This window comes from Diorhabda sublineata, chromosome 2, assembly GCF_026230105.1.
Source record: "Diorhabda sublineata isolate icDioSubl1.1 chromosome 2, icDioSubl1.1, whole genome shotgun sequence".
Lineage (NCBI taxonomy): Eukaryota > Metazoa > Arthropoda > Insecta > Coleoptera > Chrysomelidae > Diorhabda > Diorhabda sublineata.
This window is the reverse complement of record NC_079475.1, coordinates 40829382-40850385: the sequence shown is the minus strand read 5'-3', so window position 1 is coordinate 40850385 and position 21004 is coordinate 40829382. Positions and strand designations below refer to the sequence as shown.

The 21004-nt window shown below is 32.6% G+C and overlaps 1 protein-coding gene across 2 annotated transcripts in view; it reads left to right on the top strand.

Annotated features, from left to right (window-relative positions):
* LOC130453213 (netrin receptor UNC5C) overlaps positions 1–20597 on the top strand; it is a 327846-nt gene extending 307249 nt beyond the window's left edge. The window contains exons 7-9 of one of the 2 annotated variants that reach the window (XM_056792838.1): positions 659–805; positions 13341–13598; positions 13657–20597. In XM_056792838.1, coding sequence (XP_056648816.1) covers positions 659–805; positions 13341–13598; positions 13657–15083 — 1832 coding nt within the window. In that variant the 3' untranslated portion in view covers positions 15084–20597. The remainder of the gene's footprint in view (positions 1–658; positions 806–13340; positions 13599–13656) is intronic. The other variant, XM_056792837.1, reaches the window with a different exon arrangement.
* The last annotated feature ends 407 nt before the right edge of the window (positions 20598–21004 follow it).

Sequence of the window (21004 nt, the reverse complement as noted above, 5' to 3'; positions counted from 1 at the left end):
CAGTAACATTGTTTTCACTTTTTCATTGATAAATTTCGCAAAATTTTAAAACATTAAGTAGAATTTCGTTGTAATGGTCCAACTAAGTAAAAAAAAATTACAGCTCCGGCTACGATAAAGATACCGAAACAAATTAAAAACCGTCAGAAAGCCTACACTCTAGAGATATTTTTAAAAATTCAGAAGCTTCCTGTCACCTTTACTTTTTTTTTAAACGCAACGCAAAGTTGAAATTTTTTTTTTAAGTTTTCTTCGGAGTTCGGCGGTCCACAAGTAAGTTTCTAGCAATAATTCGCGACAAATATTAATTTTTATTGGCCATGCCATTCATCAAGATTCTAATAAAGAAAAAAATTTAGGCCTAGCTATAAAAATGAAAAAGTTACAGGGGGTCAGAGGTACGAAAGTGACAAAATTTCTAAAAAAACAAAAATAAATTCTAAAAAAAGTTTTCTTAAGACCTGGATTTTTTTTATTGCTATGTTCAACGATCTGCCGAACACCCTGTATATTTATAATAAAGAATTTCGTTTTCTCTATATTAAATCCGTTGTCGCTGCTACACCAATTGCATTGGAATGAATTTAACGAAAAAAATTGAAAATTTAATAACTTCTTCGATATATTTCTTTTGATTATAATAATTGTTTTGTTCTAGCTAATATCCAGAACACGCAAAACGATATTCTGCTCTACATCGGACTCACAGTTGCCATTTTCCTGGTTTGTTTTCTATCGTTTTTCGTTATCAAAATATATAGAAAAAAAGGACAACATCAAAGTCTATACAACATGGCATCTAACGGTGAGTTTTAATATTTTTTATTCTCGTGAAATAATAAACGAAATGTCGATGAAATTATCCTGAAAATATTTCTGAGAATAAAACATACATACATAATTTTTTTGAAGATTAAAATTTCCCCCTCGTAATTCTAACAACCATTATCGAAATTTATGTCCCAGATAGGGAATTAAATCATTTATACCTTGGCCGGAACATATGCTACATGTAAAGTACATTTTGGAGACCACATGGGAGTTTTTACTTTGACCCATAAGCACACATGTTGATTTAGAAGAGTTTGTGAAATAAAATAAAAAATATCAGGATACAGAAGAGCCGTTCGGATGATTTCTAATTAATGAAATAATTTATAAAAATACAAATACAAACTTTTCAATAACACGCAATATTTGAAATGCGCGCCATGTTTTGACAGTTATTATGTCACATGATTATGAAGTGACAGACGAAAGTTGACATTTGGGAGTAGAGCAACGTGTAATTATAACAAGTTCAATTACCACGATTGCGTCTAATTCATCAAATGTTGAAAGAATAAACAAAAAATTGGAAAGTTCTGATTTAAAACACGCGTTAAGTACATAGAAATAATTCAGAACAAAATATAACGACAGTTCGCGAGAATGTGTCAGAAAAGTCATAGGACACAAGAATTGGACATTCCAATAGGCAATTTTTAGCGAATTATCACTACAAAAACCAACTGACTTAGTAACTTCTACCTGCTCCATTTTGACTTCGATGGCTTCGTCGTATTTAGGTCTTAGAAAATCCACGAATTATTCATTAGACATTGAGTCACTGTCTGGTGTGTATTATGGTAAAAAGTAACGGTGAATGGCTAAAGTTTTGATATGATAACACAGTTTCTTGTGTCTCATTTGGTAGCGATTAATTTTGATATGGTTTCATACCACATGTCATATCGCCCGAAGATCTTGCACGAGTTCGCTCGTGGTGGTGCAATTTCCCGATTTGGTGACCAGAATTGGCCTCCGCGCACATGTGATTTAATGCCTTTGGATTTCTGGATAGGGTACGCAAATACCAGCAAATCCGTGGCGGTTATTTTCGGGTTAAATTCAAATTCCAGTCAAATATCAGTTTGGCAACGACAATCACTAAATGAAACTTAATCACTTCATAGAAGATAATTTGAACAACCGGAAAATGAACAAAAAGAAAACGTAACTTATGAAAATGAAGAATGTTGAAGAAAAAATTGAAATCTGGGTTGGGAATGAACTTGTAAAACCAGTTAGTAGTTTCCAATACCTAGGAATTATGTGAGAAGGAACGGGAAGACAGGATTAAGAATTGGACAATGAAAAGCAGAAGGAGAGATCGCATTAAACAAAGGATTCATAAGCAAACAAGAATTTTTCAAATAAATAACTAAGCAATTAACTCAGACATGGCAGTGAATCTTGGGTATTTACAAAGAAACTCGCGTATATAAAACGATTCAAAAGTTGGAACTCATATAAGAATTCATAGAAAGGAGGCAACTAGGATGGTGGGTCACCCAAAAACTACGGTCAACACAGAAACATCGACAAAAAGGTCAATTCGATATACAATTCTCTTATGAATTTCGAGGTACTTAAACACCCAAACTCTTTTTCAAACTGATTATTTTTTATAAATGATACTCAATCCGCCAGACAAACACATAAGGAGTAAAATTACTGATCAATCGGTGCATATATATATTATTAAATGATTGCAAATTGATTTATCATGCCCGAGGAAGGTAAAGCATAATTTTAATGTTACCCCAGTTTATTTATTTCATTCAAATTCTGATCTCATAGAGATTTTGAACGTGCTTCAATTATATTGGATTCAGAAGTACGATGATAGCGAATTTTGTGTACAAAATAGGTCACGTACTATAGTATATTGATAGAAATCGAATTTCGATCAATTGACCTCGAAATAAAAAGCAAATCGAATAAGTTGAATACGTTATTAGATATATATAAATCGTGTTATTTGTACAATCGAAAAATACGAAAAGTTCTCAATATTTGAGGAAATAATCATCTTAATCAGGTTAAATAAAAAGATGCTCCGAAAATAAACTGAACTCCAAATGTTCCTGCTTTTAAACAACCAAATTCCCACTTCTGGAACCTCCCTCGTAAATATCCATGTATAAACTTAGTACGGCAACCCTGTAATTGAAGTAGGACGTGTCTTTTATAAATGTTTCCGGTAATTTGATATGTTCAGTTAAAATAGACAGTTAGATAAAAAAAAACTGCAATTCGAAGAAATCTTTCTGTTCCGAATATTCGACTCTATCAACGTTAGTTTTCAGGATAATATTCATATAACTTTTCTTCGTTTTCTTTACATTATTACAACTAATTATATTCCAACAACTATGAAAGCTCTATTTAAAACTAGTTTTTTAAAAGTTTACCGAATGAATCTGCTTTGTCTACGGTTTCGCTCGAAATTGGATATTTCAAACAACGTTCTGGTGTAATTTTGATTTTTTTGATAACCAAAAAAGTCTTGAGTAAGTTTATTTCAAGCAAAACAAAAATCGGCTCCCAATATGGTCTAAATTGTTGAGTATGCATTTTATGCGCCTAGAGGGCGCCCTAGACGCGTTCGGTATCTAAATATCTTGTCTATGAACGTCCCAAAACACGTTAACGTCACTATTATAGTATTTGGGCAGTAGCGAACGTGTTTCTTCTCAGGAGCAACGTAATTTGTTGCAAGAGTCCTACGGGGTGTTTTTGAGTGTTGTAAACGCTCCAGTGACTGTTCCAACTCCGGAAACAGTCACCAAAATCAACCAAATTGTGCGTACAGATCGTCCAATGTGCATCCGGTTGATTGCCGAAGCTGTAAACGCCGATAAAGAAACGATTAGAAAAATTTTAGTCTGTGGAAAGTTAGTGCTAAAAAACCAAAACCTCTTGCGTCAACGGGTCTGCTTAAAGATCTACTTTGAAAGAGACCCGATTTGAGTCGATGGAAGAGCTCCTAAGGACCCTCACCAAAGAAGACATCCAGCACTGCTTCGATCAATGGAAAAACGTATGGAAAGGTGTGTGGCGAGAGGAATTGAAGGGATGCATTCGAATGTAGAATAATTTTTATAATAAAACCCTTTTTAGTAACCGGTTTCGATATTTAACAGCCAGACCTGGTACTTGGGAAATCAACACCAGTTGGGAGGGTATTTTCTTCGATGAACAACGTATTAACTGATGATAGAGGTTTGATGAAGGAAGTTACAGTTAAAATTAACATTTTAAAGATTGTTACAACAAGATTAAAACCAAAAAGGATTTAAAAAATAAGTATTAGCCAATGAAAAGTACATTTAAACTGAAAACCAGTCAAGAGTGTGCACCATTAAATAACCTAGAAGATATTTCATAATTTCGTACAGATTTCAGGACGAATTTTAAATGAAAGCAATTAGTTTTAACCTTGTATTATGCGTGTCTATATCCGTCCAAGTATTATATTAAAGTAGCTAGAAAATGTGCGGCTGTAATATTTGTTTACTGGTTAACTACAACTTGTCTATAATGTGAGGTTAAAGAACCTCTTTTCGTACATCCCGACAACTTATCAACTTATTATTCCTTCCGCGGAATATATTTTCATTCTGACGGTCTCGCACAAACCCATTATAAGTATTAAGTCGAAGAAGAGTGAAAAACCGTACCGGCTTCACGAGACACTTACCAATAGTCACAAATTATGTTACAACGTTGCCGATTGTTAGCTTTTTTATCGATAATTCCAATTTATTGATAGCTTTTTAGTTAAAATACAAGAGAAACGTCATTTTAGTGTACACAATCCATTATTAAGATCCCAAAAGTTTATTTCCGATTTCAATATAAAAATATTAGTTATCCCAAGTCGAATTATTCATTCAGTAAATTTACAACCTACAAGATAGATAACCCACAATACTTTAAATCAACGCACAATATGGATAGGTAAATGTCATTACAAATAACACAGAACAGTATACACAAGATGGATGACAGATGAGATCACAGACAACACAGAACCTATGACAGTACAGAATACAAGATGGTTGACGCACGTGATAGATAAACGAATGATAATGACAGAAAATATGACAAATGACGTACAAAATTGGTAAATTTTTAATTACGAATAATATTTGTCAACTTGAGAATATATTTGAAGCTTTGAACGATGGATTTTTTCCATTTATTACAGTGGTATGTTTATTATTGACATTAATGACGCGCCATTATATCTAGTTTGCATTTTTATTTAACGTCGTTTCAACGGGACGCGAAAAAAACGAAAATAGTTTTTGAAATATCACAAAAACTTTATTTTGGTTTGGTTAACTAATACCAAACTTTATTATTGTAACCGTAAAAATTGTAATGATGTCAAGAATCGTTGTTTATTTTTATAAGGTGTTCAAATTTCTATACATAACAAAAATACCGATTGTAAAATGTAGAGTTTTTCTATTTAAATTTGATAACGAAACTCTATTCACCTCATCATTTTGTAGGGGTGGTATTTCCGAAGATTTTTCAATTTTTTCCATGCAAATCTACATTCAAACTTTACTTATAAAGTAAACAAAAACCATTCCAGCATTCCTTGCTTATGATTGATTCCTGTCTAGATTGAACTCGATACAGACACTCGTCTACCATTTACCAGCTTAGTATTGAGGTAAATTCTTTATCCCGAGGCTTGGTCATTATTTAGTAACGGTTTTTCTTTGGTGGTTCCATCTCTGAACATTCCAAGTGATGGTTAGTGGGAATTTGCACATATACAAGCCAGTCGTTGTAATGAGCTTATTCCTCGTGGTATTTAGACTAGTTTTAGTACCCCAAACCACTGCTTACATTTAGGTTACAACCCCAATTCCTCCCCGGAAAGTGTCTGCATGCCATCTGAGCGAAATTGTACGTGAATTAATAAAGAAATAAAATGTAGTTTCGTGTTTTGTTTGCACTTTTCCCATAAGTCATTTAAACGAGCTATAAAAACCGTACTACCCATTACAAAGTAACTCCTGATATAAATTCCTTTTATACGTATAATTATTTGTAACGTTTAATAGCGTTTATTTGTCAAATACTATGACGAAATCGTCCCTATCAAATTCAATACTAAAATCGGTTTATTTGCCGATAAATTAACCGTTAATAATTGCAATCATTTCTGATCGGTTGATTGAGAGATAAAACTGAACGGTAAGAAATCTTTGTCGTCGTAGTCGTTGTTGTGGGTAGATGCAAATATAATTTACACACATCGTAACTTTAATTAACTACTGCTTTTTATTGGGTAATAGAAATGAAATTCTCATTACCAATAATATTATATTTTTATAGTATTAATTAAAATGGTAATAACCATCATAATAGAGGTAGAGTTTCAGCTGGAAATTCTATTATTGACGCGTTCCCTGTTGGAAAAAGTGGAAATACTTTTCTGTCTGTTGTATTTCTCCAATTTGTAATTGCAGAAGTTCGAGAGCGGCTTCAAATTACTATATAAAAATATTTCATTGAAACCACGGAACTTTAAACAACTTTTTCATTTATAGAATAAACGGAAATATGTTGTAATATCCAAAATATAGAGATAAAGGGTGAGACGAAAACGATCGTACCGGCTGGAGGTAGTTTAAACTTCATTTTAACGAAAGATCCGAACCTAGTTTTCTCAAATTTTCACAATATTTTCAAGGTTTTGGCAAAATGATTCAAGATTCACACTTTATATTTGATTATCTTGAAGATTATGATGAAGAAATTATCAACATTGTCGACGCGATCAAATCCACTCCATATTTTTTAACTAAGTACCGTTTTGCGATTCCGCCGCCGCATCTCCAAGGTCGACATCTCTTGTCTACGCACTGACGCCATTACAGTCTGATTCTTCATTGTGTGCGTTTGTTTACTGAGTGTTTAAGATGCCTCCGACAATCGTGAGTCCCGCCGATTGTGAAGTATACGATTTCTTAGTGCTAAAGGCGTAAAACCGATCGATATTCATCGTCAGATCTGTGAAGTTTACGAACAAAATCGTTTTGCTGCATGACAATGCCCGTCCACATGTGTCTAATCGGACCAAAGATCTCATCAAATCGTTTCAATGGGAAACTCTAGATCATCCTCCCTACAGCCCTGATCTGGCGTCCGGCGACTACCATTTGTTCCTGCACTTGAAGGAACACCTGGGCGATCAGGCGGCAGAATTTTATGAGGAAGGTATTCAAAAACTGGTGCCACGTTATAATTTTGGTTATATTTCCGTGCTAGTAACAACCGGTGGAAAAATTTCTGTTTAACTGTGATCTGCAAACCATGGTTTAAACTTTAGTTTAATCTCCAGATTGTTTTTAGCCTCAAAACAAACTTCAGTTTTGGGGATTATCTCTTTGTGACATGGTGCATGAATCAACACTTCCTTCTGCTTCTAAGAAGAAAATACGAACCATCATCGGTCTTCAACTAATTTCACAATTCATTACAGGTTGCGATTCTGTAATTTTTCACTCCAATTCGATTCTACCCCTCGAATATCCTTCAAATCTGCATCCAACCAACTTCAACGTCTTCGTTTCTTGGTTAGTTCGGCTTCTCCAAAGTTTTTATGCCCCCAAAAACTTTCCTCTGACAATTCTTTTCTTTATAACAAATTTTGTTTCGTCGGCCTTCATTCGTCATTTTTTGCAGCATCCTTTCCATCACTTATTGACTAGCTCCACATTTTTTTTTTTCGGGATTCCTGGTAGAGTAAAGGCAACGTACATTATATTTCTATCAACTGTGTCATAAGCCTGCTTAAAATCTATAAAAATAAGTAAAAAAACTTATTTAGAAACTGAATCATATTACGACTTGAAACAAAAGCTCTAAAAGTGTGTCCAAAACTGAGATAATACACAAAACCAGAATGTAGGCGACATTCGGTTCCATTCAGATCGCCTTCAATGGACAGACTTTAGAAGGGTTTGAGGTGAATGCTTGTCATCTACCTTTTTCTTGTACACCACGTCATATAAATCAGCAAAATCAGCTAACTTCCAATGCTGTAAGCAACACTCGTATTGAAAACATCCTGGAAGCAATTTAATTGAGTTTAAGTCAGGAAAAACCGTGATGCTGGTACTGCGCTGCAGTTCAGAATTTAGTCCTGCCTGGACATACCCCTACAGCTCTACTGGTATTGAGGTTTAGAGCACATATGTTGTAGAATAGTTAGTTGAGGCAACTTCATAAAAACTGTATACTTCGTAGCTGTACCAAAACGTCATAGCTGAAGGATACGTTGATGATTTCGATAATAATGATAAAATTAAATTGTAATACTTCAATTATTCAGTAAGATCAACTAGTACAAATGAATTTTTAACATAATTAAATTAATTGAATGTTTATAGTGTGAGTCAGTAACGAAATTTGTCAATCAAATTTATAATTCGAGACCGTTGAACTCATTCCTCGTAAATAGTTTGAAGTTATTTATTTGATTAACCGTACCACGGTTATAATTTGAAAATAGACCACCTTGCAGTCATATTTTCATCCGACCATTATACATATAATTAACGTATCAAATTGAGAACCTCCGAAAATAAAAATAACTTTTTTTTTTTTCGTTTTTTATTGCCATCAAACACACATGTTTATAATTTTGTGCGTTCATTAGGGAACCTATAAAACTTTAAGCATTCCTTTAATTGACCGAACATTTTCGTGGTCATATTTTTTTTTTTTAATTTTTTTGGATAACATTTGCTACATTTTATGGCTGGGTTGAAATATATTGTATTTGTTCGAATTCCTCGTAACGGATTAGAAATAGTTGGTGTCTGACTGAATTCCAAAGCAAAAAATAGTTAGGTAATATTAGAAACAAGATATAAAACAAAAAAATGACTTTAAAATTGAAAAATGATGACCAGAAACATTCCAAAATTGCTTGATTATTAGGAAAATCTTTTCCATTTCTATAAATGATCAACGTAGAGCGCTGCTACCATCGTAGATTTCCATCCACCATGTTTTTTTTATCTCCATAATATTTCCTCATGATTCTACTGGAAAAAAATTAGATAATCTACCAAAGAAGTGACCTGTATATTGCTTTGGTTATGGCGGTTTAAAAAATTCGACACTAGAAGGCATTATATCTAATAATCCAGTGAGTCCAACCCAATTAGAGCCAAAACCCACGAAAATTATTTATATCGCTGATTTTCTGGACTTACGATCGATACAGTAAGAGTTAACATCAAAATTTTGGCCGCTAAACGATATATTTTTGTTTAAATTTTCAAAATTTCTAATTTTGCAAATAACTCGGAATCTGTGCCGAATTTCGAAAAAAGTGAAGAGATCAAAAATGTAGTTCAAAAAATTTCCTACAAAGTTGTTTCCCGATGATTTTTTCCTAATCTCAAAATTACTCTTACAAACAGCGAATTTTACTGAATCTTTTGCATTTTTTGCGAATAACTCAAAAATGACTTGAAATTTAGAGATAAAAAAAATGCCGAGCTGGAAATTATCTCCGAAGAAGCTCAAATATGATTTTTCCTAACCTACAAAAACTCTAAAATGCCAGAAATCTCTTTTAAAATCCTGATTGTTGTAAGTATTCTAAACTTAAGTGTGGGACAGGGATAATCCTTAAAAACGCGCTATTCTTGTGGGAACTTTATTTATCAAAAATAGAGAAAATATTATATATTAAAAATCATCAACAACAGCTACAAAATGTATGTTTTAGTTTTCTCATTATTTTGCGAAAATGTCTGGTATTCAACAACTTATAAGAAACTTGTCAAAAAAATCTAACATTAGTAAAAGTAGTTTTTTCCCTATCACAGACTGAGTTCAAAGGTATAATTGGTCTCATTTTAAAGGTAATCGTCTAATTAACGACCTCAAGTAAGGATTCGCTCCTGGGAGTGGCAGATTCACAGCCACATGTATTTCAAGTACACCCATGCAATCAGCAAAAAACAATCCCGTTCGTGCTGTTTACCAAAAAAATTTAACAAGTCTGAATTTTTTCGCAAGTGCAGTTTAAAAGTACAGACTCTAACGAGTGAAATGCACTTTCTTTCGTCCCGAAATGTTGAGTTTTTGAGGAGAAACAGCAATTTCTTCTTCAGCCGGGGACGTAATTTCCCGCAGACTCCGACGTTTGAGCACATTTTACAAAAAAATGACAGCTCCTAGAGGAAAATCACAAGAGACCTTTTTTGTAGAAAATATCTTAAACTACATTTTTTATCTCTTCACGTTTTTCGACATTTCACACAGATTTCGAGTTATTTGCAAAATTCGGAAAATTGAAAATTTAGTAAGATGCGACCCCGAAGTTTGAGCTAATTTTACAAAAAAATAACAGCTCTTAGAGAAAAATCACAAGAGACCTTTTTTGTAGAAAATATCTGAAACTATATTTTTTATCTCTTCACGTTTTTCGACATTTTGCACAGATTTCGAGTTATTTGCAAAATTCGGAAAATTGAAAATTTAGTAAGTTGCGACCCCGAAGTTTGAGCTCATTTTACAAAAAAATTACAGCTCTTAGGGAAAAATTACAGGAGACCTTTTTTGTAGAAAATATCTGAAACTATATTTTTTATCTCTTCACGTTTTTCAAAAATTTTGCACAGATTTCGAGTTATTTGTAAAATTCGGAAAATTGAAAATTTAGTAAGATGCGACCCCGAAGTTTGAGCTCATTTTACAAAAAAATTACAGCTCTTAGGGAAAAATCACAGGAAACCTTTTTTGTAGAAAATATTTTAAACTATATTTTTTATCCCTTCACTTTTTTCTAAATTTTGCATAGATTTCGAGTTATTTGCAAAATTTGGAAAATTGAAAATTTAGTAAGATGCGACCCCGAAGTTTGAGCTAATTTTACAAAAAAATAACAGCTCTTAGAGAAAAATCACAAGAGAACTTTTTTGTAGAAAATATCTGAAACTATATTTTTGATCTCCTCACGTTTTCCGACATTTTGCACAGATTTCGAGTTATTTGTAAAATTCGGAAAATTGAAAATTCAGTTGAAATGCGACCCCAAAGTTTGAGCGCATTTTACAAAAAAATGACAGCTCTTAGGGAAAAATCACAAGAAACCTTTTTTGTAGAAAATATTTTAAACTATATTTTTTATCCCTTCACTTTTTTCTAAATTTTGCATAGATTTCGAGTTATTTGCAAAATTTTGAAAATTGAAAATTTAGTAAGATGCGACCCCGAAGTTTGAGCTAATTTTACAAAAAAATAACAGCTCTTAGAGAAAAATCACAAGAGAACTTTTTTGTAGAAAATATCTGAAACTATATTTTTTATCTCTTCACATTTTTCGACATTTTGCACAGATTTCGAGTTATTTGCAAAATTCGGAAAATTGAAAATTTAGTAAGATGCGACCCCGAAGTTTGAGCTCATTTTACAAAAAAATTACAGCTCTTAGGGAAAAATTACAAGAGACCTTTTTTGTAGAAAATATCTGAAACTATATTTTTTATCTCCTCACGTTTTTCAAAATTTTGCACAGATTTCGAGTTATTTGCAAAATTCGACAAACTAAAAATTTAGTAAGATGTGACCCCGAAGTTTGAGCGCATTTTACAAAAAAATGAAACTCTTAGGGAAAAATCACATGAAACCTTTTTTATAGAAAATATCTTAAACTACATTTTTTATCCCTTTACGTTTTTCGAAATTTTGCACAGATTTCGAGTTATTTGCAAAATTCGGAATATTCAAAATTTAGTAAGATGCGACCCCGAAGTTTGAGCGCATTTTACAAAAAAATGAAACTCTTAGGGAAAAATCACATGAAACCTTTTTTATAGAAAATATTTTAAACTATATTTTTTATCCCTTCACTTTTTTCTAAATTTTGCATAGATTTCGAGTTATTTGCAAAATTTTGAAAATTGAAAATTTAGTAAGATGCGACCCCGAAGTTTGAGCTAATTTTACAAAAAAATAACAGCTCTTAGAGAAAAATCACAAGAGAACTTTTTTGTAGAAAATATCTGAAACTATATTTTTTATCTCTTCACATTTTTCGACATTTTGCACAGATTTCGAGTTATTTGCAAAATTCGGAAAATTGAAAATTTAGTAAGATGCGACCCCGAAGTTTGAGCTCATTTTACAAAAAAATTACAGCTCTTAGGGAAAAATTACAAGAGACCTTTTTTGTAGAAAATATCTGAAACTATATTTTTTATCTTCTCACGTTTTTCAAAATTTTGCACAGATTTCGAGTTATTTGCAAAATTCGACAAACTAAAAATTTAGTAAGATGTGACCCCGAAGTTTGAGCGCATTTTACAAAAAAATGAAACTCTTAGGGAAAAATCACATGAAACCTTTTTTATAGAAAATATCTTAAACTACATTTTTTATCCCTTTACGTTTTTCGAAATTTTGCACAGATTTCGAGTTATTTGCAAAATTCGGAATATTCAAAATTTAGTAAGATGCGACCCCGAAGCTGGAGCTCATTTTACAAAAAAATAACAGCTCTTACAGGAAAATCACAGGGAACCTTTTTTGTAGAAAATATCTTAAACTACATTTTTTATTCGTTCAAGTTTTTCGAAATTTTGCACAGATTTCGAGTTATTCGCAAAATTCGAAAGACTAAAAATTTAGTAAGATGCGACCCCGAAGTTTGAGCTCATTTTACAAAAAAATTACAGCTCTTAGGGAAAAATCACAACAAACCTTTTTTGTAGAAAATATCTTAAACTACTGTTTATCCCTCCACTTTTTCACTGTATCGATAAAGCACCCTGCCTAAATCCATAAAATCAACGACATAACTAATTTTCGTGCGTCAGGAGATACGATCACTGAACTATAATAATTTTATACCAATTGTACAGGTAGCGCAGCTTTTATTCATGTATTTCATAAAAAAAAACCACGTTATTTAATAACAGAAAAACACAACGTAATGTACGACAACAAACAGAAAGAACGACTGACTTTGTATTCAATATTCCCAAAGTTCGAAAAAAGAAATTGAACCACAAGAAAAGTCGCCAGAAATGTATAATAAATCCGTTTTCTGAGGCTGAAATCCAAAAAGAAAAGACAATTAAGTTAAAGGACATCAAGAATAAAACGAAAAATAAATTTATTAACGTAAAAAAAATGATGAAAGCGCGAAACTAACAGGAAGAAATTCTAAAAATGAACCTCATTATATTCTCATGCCGTTTTTGAAACTAAACATAAAGAAAAGACAATTAAAACGTAAAGATGTTAAAAGGCAACAAGAAGAAACTTACATAAATATTTCGAGAGACGTCAAGAAGAATCCGAAGTTGAAAAAATTTGTTAGAACACGAAAAAACTACTACAAAACGTATCCTAGTCTTCTCAGGCGATAGATTGTTAAATTTTTCCGTTTCTGACAACTGTTTTTCTTTATTCTCCAGTTTATCGTGATTGAGAATCAAACGATTTGATCTTTTTTCGTTTTCCAGATTACCATCCGGAGTTTTTTCCCGATCCAGATAAGAAATCACTAACGCTACAACCGGACGTTACTCAAACCGTTCCACCGTGCTACGAATACCCTTACACGAACCCAGCGTCGTCGGTAACACGTTCCGTTTCAGAACACCATTACGACGTACCTCATTTAACTTCCGGAAGCGATATCCAAATGTCACCGGCGACCAGTTCGACTCTGGAATCCTCCAGCGGCAAGAGGAGTCAACTCAGCGGTTTTACCAATAATTGTAAGTGTAATTTGCGATTATAACAATTGTTAATTGTTGACAATATTTTTGTTTTCAGCCGATTCGACATACGAAGTAGCGACGGATACAGTTACTTTACCAATAGCTACCCTACCAACAGCGTATGCGGTAACCCCCACAACGAGTGGTAACTACACCAGTTCCACCTTATCCAACGTGGGAGGCTTTTTGAATTTATCCGAATCGTCAGTTAGTCTTTTAGTTCCGGAAGGAGCCCTATCCAGAACAAGAAAACAAGAATTATTTCTATCGATACTCAACGAAGATTGTTTCAGGCCTAAATTAGCCGAAGGCTTAACTCAATTGAGTCCTGTAGTATCTTGCGGACCGAATATTTCTTTAAACAAAGCCGTCGTATTAAAAGTACCTCACTGCGCCGAGATAACAAGAAATAACTGGCAGATATCTATACTACAAAGTGATTGCAGCGACTCCCAATGGCAAAACGCGGCAACTTTAGGTCAAGAAACTATAAACACGAACGTTTTCTGTCAATTAGACAAATCCTCTGCCTATTTAGTGACGGAATCTTTGGCTAGGTACGTCATAGTAGGTAGATCAGCTAATGGAGCTGCGATAAAAAGACTGAAGCTAGCCGTATTCGGACCGAAACTTTGTTTCCAATCCTCTGGAGATTATAGTATAAGAGTTTACGTTTTAGAAGATACCGATTCATCAATGGAGACCGTTTTTGGTCAAGAGAAACGACTCGGCGGATATCTCCTCGACGAACCGAGATCGATTACCTTCCAAGACGGCGGAAGCAACCTCTGTTTATCCGTGGATAATGTTAGCGACGGTTGGGGGGCGAAACCTTCAACTAATTACCAAGAAATACCTTTCAAACATCTATGGCAGGCTAACAGTAACAGTTTGCACTGTTCTTTCACCCTGGAAAACTACGAACTCAGCAGATTGTTGAACTTCAAGCTACGCGTCAATCAAAAAGGATTCGACTACATCCAAGTGTTTGATATCCACTGCAAAGACGACGGCATAGAATTAGCCGAAAAAACGAGTTCAGGTAAATTCAACCACAACGAATTTGTGCCAAAAACGTGCGAAACCACGAAATCTAACGACAGCAGAAAAGGCGTAGAATACGCGAAAAGTGCCAAAAGACTCGATACTAAAAATATGATCGTAACCGATAGAGGTGTTTCAACTTGCGACGACTTCAACTTTAGGTTATCCAAAACGCTTAGAAAACAATTATGTCAATGCCTCGATCCGCCCACGCCACGCGGTAACGATTGGAGAATGCTGGCGCACGCTCTTAAAGTCGATAGGTACATCAATTTCTTCGCCACCAAACCATCACCGACAGATTGCATATTAGATCTGTGGGAAGCCAGACATAGAAGCAGCAACGCTCTAACCGAACTCAAACAGATATTCAACGAAATGGAGAGGTTCGACGCCGTTAACGTTTTAGATAATTCTCTGGGGCCTAATTGGTTGTAATTTTTTTTCTTCTATCAATTGTATATATGGTATTCTTTTCGAATTGAAATGGCAGATTGTGTATCGGTGAAAACAATTTATAAATATCTCGAAATAGATAAATAATATTTATTATTTTACAAAAAAATTACAGCTCTTAGGGAAAAATCACATGAGACCTTTTTTGTAGAAAATGTCTTAAACTACATTTTTTATTCCTTCACGTTTTTCGAAATTTTGCACAGATTTCGAGTTATTTGCAAAATTCGGAATATTCAAAATTTAGTAAGATGCGACCCCGAAGCTGGAGCTCATTTTACAAAAAAATAACAGCTCTTACAGGAAAATCACAAGGAACCTTTTTTGTAGAAAATATCTTAAACTACATTTTTGTTTGTCCACTTTCTCCAAAATTTTGCACAGATTTCGAGTTATTTGCAAAAATCGGAAAATTGAAAATTCAGTTAAGATACGACCCCAAAGTTTGAGCGGATTTTACAAAAAAATTACAGCTCTTAGGGAAAAATCACATGAGACCTTTTTTGCATAAAATATCTTAAACTACATTTTTTATCCCTTCACGTTTTTCGAAATTTTGCACAGATGTCGAGTTATTTGCAAAATTCGGAAAATTGAAAATTCAGTTAAGATACGACCCCAAAGTTTGAGCGGATTTTACAAAAAAACTACAGCTCTAAGGGAAAAATCACAAGAGACCTTTTTTGTAGAAAATGTCTTAAACTACATTTTTTATCCCTTCACGTTTTTCGAAATTTTGCACAGATGTCGAGTTATTTGCAAAAATCGGAAAATTGAAAATTCAGTTAAGATACGACCCCAAAGTTTGAGCGGATTTTACAAAAAAATTACAGCTCTTAGGGAAAAATCACATGAGACCTTTTTTGCATAAAATATCTTAAACTACATTTTTTATCCCTTCACGTTTTTCGAAATTTTGCACAGATGTCGAGTTATTTGCAAAATTCGGAAAATTGAAAATTCAGTTAAGATACGACCCCAAAGTTTGAGCGGATTTTACAAAAAAACTACAGCTCTAAGGGAAAAATCACAAGAGACCTTTTTTGTATAAAATATATTAAACTACATTTTTTATCCCTTCACGTTTTTCGAAATTTTGCACAGATGTCGAGTTATTTGCAAAATTCGGAAAATTGAAAATTCAGTTAAGATACGACCCCAAAGTTTGAGCGGATTTTACAAAAAAATTACAGCTCTAAGGGAAAAATCACATGAGACCTTTTTTGTAGAAAATGTCTTAAACTACATTTTTTATCCCTTCACGTTTTTCGAAATTTTGCACAGATTTCGAGTTATTTGCAAAATTCAGAATATTCAAAATTTAGTAAGATGCGACCCCGAAGCTGGAGCTCATTTTACAAAAAAATAACAGCTATTACAGGAAAATCACAAGAGACCTTTTTTGTATAAAATATATTAAACTATATTTTTTATCCCTTCACGTTTTTCGAAATTTTGCACAGATGTCGAGTTATTTGCAAAATTCGGAAAATTGAAAATTCAGTTAAGATACGACCCCAAAGTTTGAGCGGATTTTACAAAAAAATTACAGCTCTAAGGGAAAAATCACATGAGACCTTTTTTGTAGAAAATGTCTTAAACTACATTTTTTATCCCTTCACGTTTTTCGAAATTTTGCACAGATTTCGAGTTATTTGCAAAATTCAGAATATTCAAAATTTAGTAAGATACGACCCCGAAGCTGGAGCTCATTTTACAAAAAAATAACAGCTCTTAGGGAAAAATCACAAGAGACCTTTTTTACATAAAATATCTTAAACTACATTTTTATCCCTTCACGTTTTTCGAAATTTTGCACAGATGTCGAGTTATTTGCAAAATTCGGAAAATTGAAAATTCAGTTAAGATGCGACCCCAAAGTTTGAGCGGATTTTACAAAAAAATGACAGCTCTTAGAGGAAAATCACAAGGAACCTTTTTTGTATAAAATATTTTAAACTACATTTTTTATCCCTTCACGTTTTTCGAAATTTTGCACAGATGTCGAGTTATTTGCAAAATTTCGAATATTGAAAATTTAGTAAGACGCGAACCCAAAGTTTGAGCACATTTTACAAAGAAACGACAGCTCTTAGGGAAAAATTACAAGAGACCTTTTTTGTAGAATATATCTTAAACTACATTTTTTATCTCTTTCCGTTTTTCGAAATTTTGCATAGATTTAGAGTTATTTGCAAAATTCGGAATATTGGAAATTTAATAAGATGCGACCCCGAAGTTTGACCGCATTTTACAAAAAAATTACAGTTCTAGTATAAATGATTATAGATGATCGAAAAGGCGCTTATTTCTAGTGAAATTCACGTAACGGGTTAATTTTAGGAAGTATTTTTCTAAATTTTATTAGTCGTACACATTTTCTAAAACAGAAACGTCAAATTGACAACTACTTCAACTTCAACAACAAATACTTTTCTTTTGACTTATACCTGTATATATTTGATCGATTTTTTACTAGAATCTTCGCAATTTATTGATTCCTAGACCATATTCTTTCACCAATATCTTTCTAGAAAGTTTTCTTTTGAAATCAATTTATTATAACATATTTCAAACTATATGTAGATCAAATAGTTCTGCATATGTCTAAATCATTAAAAATCCGTAAAACTCAACCACCATTTCCAAGCCTGCGCGTTTCAATTTCTGGTTCTTCGAGCCTTAGGTTCATATACGGCTCGAAGGACCAGATTTGTAACTGTGAATACGGAGTAGTAGGTTAGATTAGGTTGTTTTAAACTGGTTCTAGATCACTCGAGAACCTGACTTAACCATCCTTGTATAGTTTATTTTTAAGCAGTTTCAACTCAATTTAGTGTGTCGTCTTCAAAGCAGATCGTTTCTGGATTCTTTATCGCCTTGGATATTTTGCATTGACTTCCGTTTCACCATATATCGTCTATGTACGAAACCAAGGGGGTGTTTCGATATAATTCTATGTGCAGCAGCATTTGGATTGCTTCTAGAGCTGCTTACGGATTTGTGAATCCCCGGTGCAACTATCCCCTGCACTTTCTTTAAATTATCACCTGTATACGATATCTATGTAAGGATTTACTTTCTCAAATTATTTATAAACGTGTATAATTGAACAAACTGCCATTTTTGTTTGTGAAATCTTCATTTCTGGCAGGTGTGTGTCTTGTGGAATTGCAAGACTTCTAATACCTGTTGTAAAATATTTTAAAAAATTATTAACGATGCTAGCGAATTTATATGTAATGTAAGTAAATAAAATTCCAAAATAATTCCAAAACAATGACTTATATTACAAATGGGGATGAAAGGAAAGTAATTTATTAGTTATAATTGGCGCGGTCAGTAGGAATACCCAAAAATAGTGAAATTTACTTCAAAAAAAGCGACAAAATGTATTAAATAAATGTTTTTAATGAAATAAAACTGTTTCAGGCAATAAAGTAACATACAGGTGGCAGTTGTATGTAAAAATATAAAATTATTTTGGAATTTTTTCGCTATCTTCGAATTATGCTTTAATTTAATTTAAAAAAAATAATTTCTCGAATTTATATTTATGTAAAAATGAATTTTATATTGTATGTTGTTAGATTGTGAAGTAACAAATATATAGTTTGACAAAAAAAATTCGAATTGGACCAAGTTCCAGAGTTATTGTGCAATTTGTTACAGGGTGTTCCAGATTATTCCATAATTTAAGTTGACCGAGGTATTTTGATATTCAAAAATATTATTAACCGAATTTATGTAGCACTGGATGAACGTTAATAAGTTGGTTCGCCCTGTAGATATTATGCTTCATTTTTTCCACCCCTTAAAGAAAAAATGGAGATTTTTTTAGAACGAATACTTGTATTCTGTTGACAATATTTATTCACTTGTTATAAAAAGTGCACTACAGCATTAAAAAAAAAAGTAGTAGACATTACGAAAACTGAATATGAAAAAAAAATAATTGCAAAATATTTCTGAAATACCTATCGATACAGAATGTTTTATAATTGAATTATTTTTGCATATTTTACAGCTTTTCATTATTTTTAGCTTCCCAAATTATTTTTTCGAAGCTTATTTTATCAACTGCATCTTTAATTCCAATAAAAGAATGGAAAAATTTGAGGAGGATTATACAGTGGTAAATAATGGCTTCCCCGCACATTTATTGCAAAGTACATATAACGAAAAGTAGTTTCAAGCTCATTTTATGCAAAAACAAGTCCAATATTTATAAGAACTTTGTAGTTTTTATAGAAAAAATAGAGTACATAACTCGTTAGAAACAAACTTTCCAACTTTGGCGTGTTGTTTTGTGTACGAAATGTTTGGTGAACGAATGACGATTTAGAATGACTTTTTTACTATTTTTCTTTCTTTAAAAACCAAAGAGTGACAAAAATATACAGAAAACACAAAGTGACATTGAAAATAGAACGCCCAGTATCAATTAATCGATTGAAATTGGAGAAATATCCAACTGTAGAGAAACAAAAAACAGAAAAATTGATAATGCGTTCTTAGATATATGATCCCAGGTGACTTGTACCTCATATTGAACTACCTCTAGAGTGTAGGCCATCTAGTAACCTAACCTAACCTAACCTAGGTGAAAAATCTATGGAAACGAATACCACAAATTTATTTGATTGTCTTCAAAATGACTCAACGTAGTCGTGTCCGAATATAAAACAAAACATGTAACTCCACGACCTCTTATCTTGTTAACTGTAGTGAAATTTCTCTATTTAAAAGCTCCAGTTCACCCATTTTGTGCACCAAGCCAATCGATCATAGATAATAGGAAAATCCGAGGTAAATCAAAAATTTCTGATCCAACTATGAGCCATTTGCAGCAAGTGATCTGAATTGTTAATAATATTGTTAATAATAATTTGATATAAACGGGGTCGTAGGAACAATATAGTATTATACTCGTTGAAAACATTTTTTTGACACCAATGCTTCGTCACTCATGTACTAATACTAAGAGATGCAATAACTAACAAACTGCTGTTATAAAAATTAATTCAATGTATTTTTCACCATACCTCGTATATATTTACACATTCTAATGGACAAAATAGACAAATCACATATTTGATTGTTACTTTCAATTATATTAGTGTTTTTTGTCGCTTTTTTCATTTCAATAACGAGTTTGGTACTTTTCCTTTTGCACGATTTCTTTTCAATCCTCATCAATTTTTCTGTGTGACTGCCAGTTAGAAATCGTATGCTAATTAGCCTAGTGACACACTAGTAATCGAGATACCTGATAATTTAATGAAATTGTAACAAGGAAAAGTAGAATTTTTATACAAAAGAAAATCAAAAGTAGTTTTTTAGATATTTTAGAAATGGTTTGTACAAAATAAAACGGATAATATTCATTGTAAACTAGATGCAGTTCTAAACGTTGACATATATAATGTGTAATCTAGAAATTATATATAATGATGATGTATATAAAGTCAATATATTGACAATTTTTTATTAAAATGTCTAGTTTTGTTTTCCCTAGACCCAAAAATTCATGGACAAATACATTTCCTTCAAAATTAACCGTCAATATGTTCCAAACTCAAAAGGAAGACACATTAGAAGAAGAACTAGCAACATCCATGACCTATTACCAAAAAAATATCAACGTTGTCTTTCGTATTTAACATTCAAACTCCATTTTATGATCACTAATATGTATTCTAAACAAAATATATTCTAGCATCATGGAATGTACAGATTCCTACATAATTTATGTTATGTTACCTTTATTACCGGCTTTGAAACAGAATATTTTCTAGCGACATCTGTTTTCGAGTAATATAAAATTGGTTCACAAGCATCGTAGAATTTACAGATTCCTACATAATTTACATGTTACCTTTGTTACCGGCTTTAGAACAAAA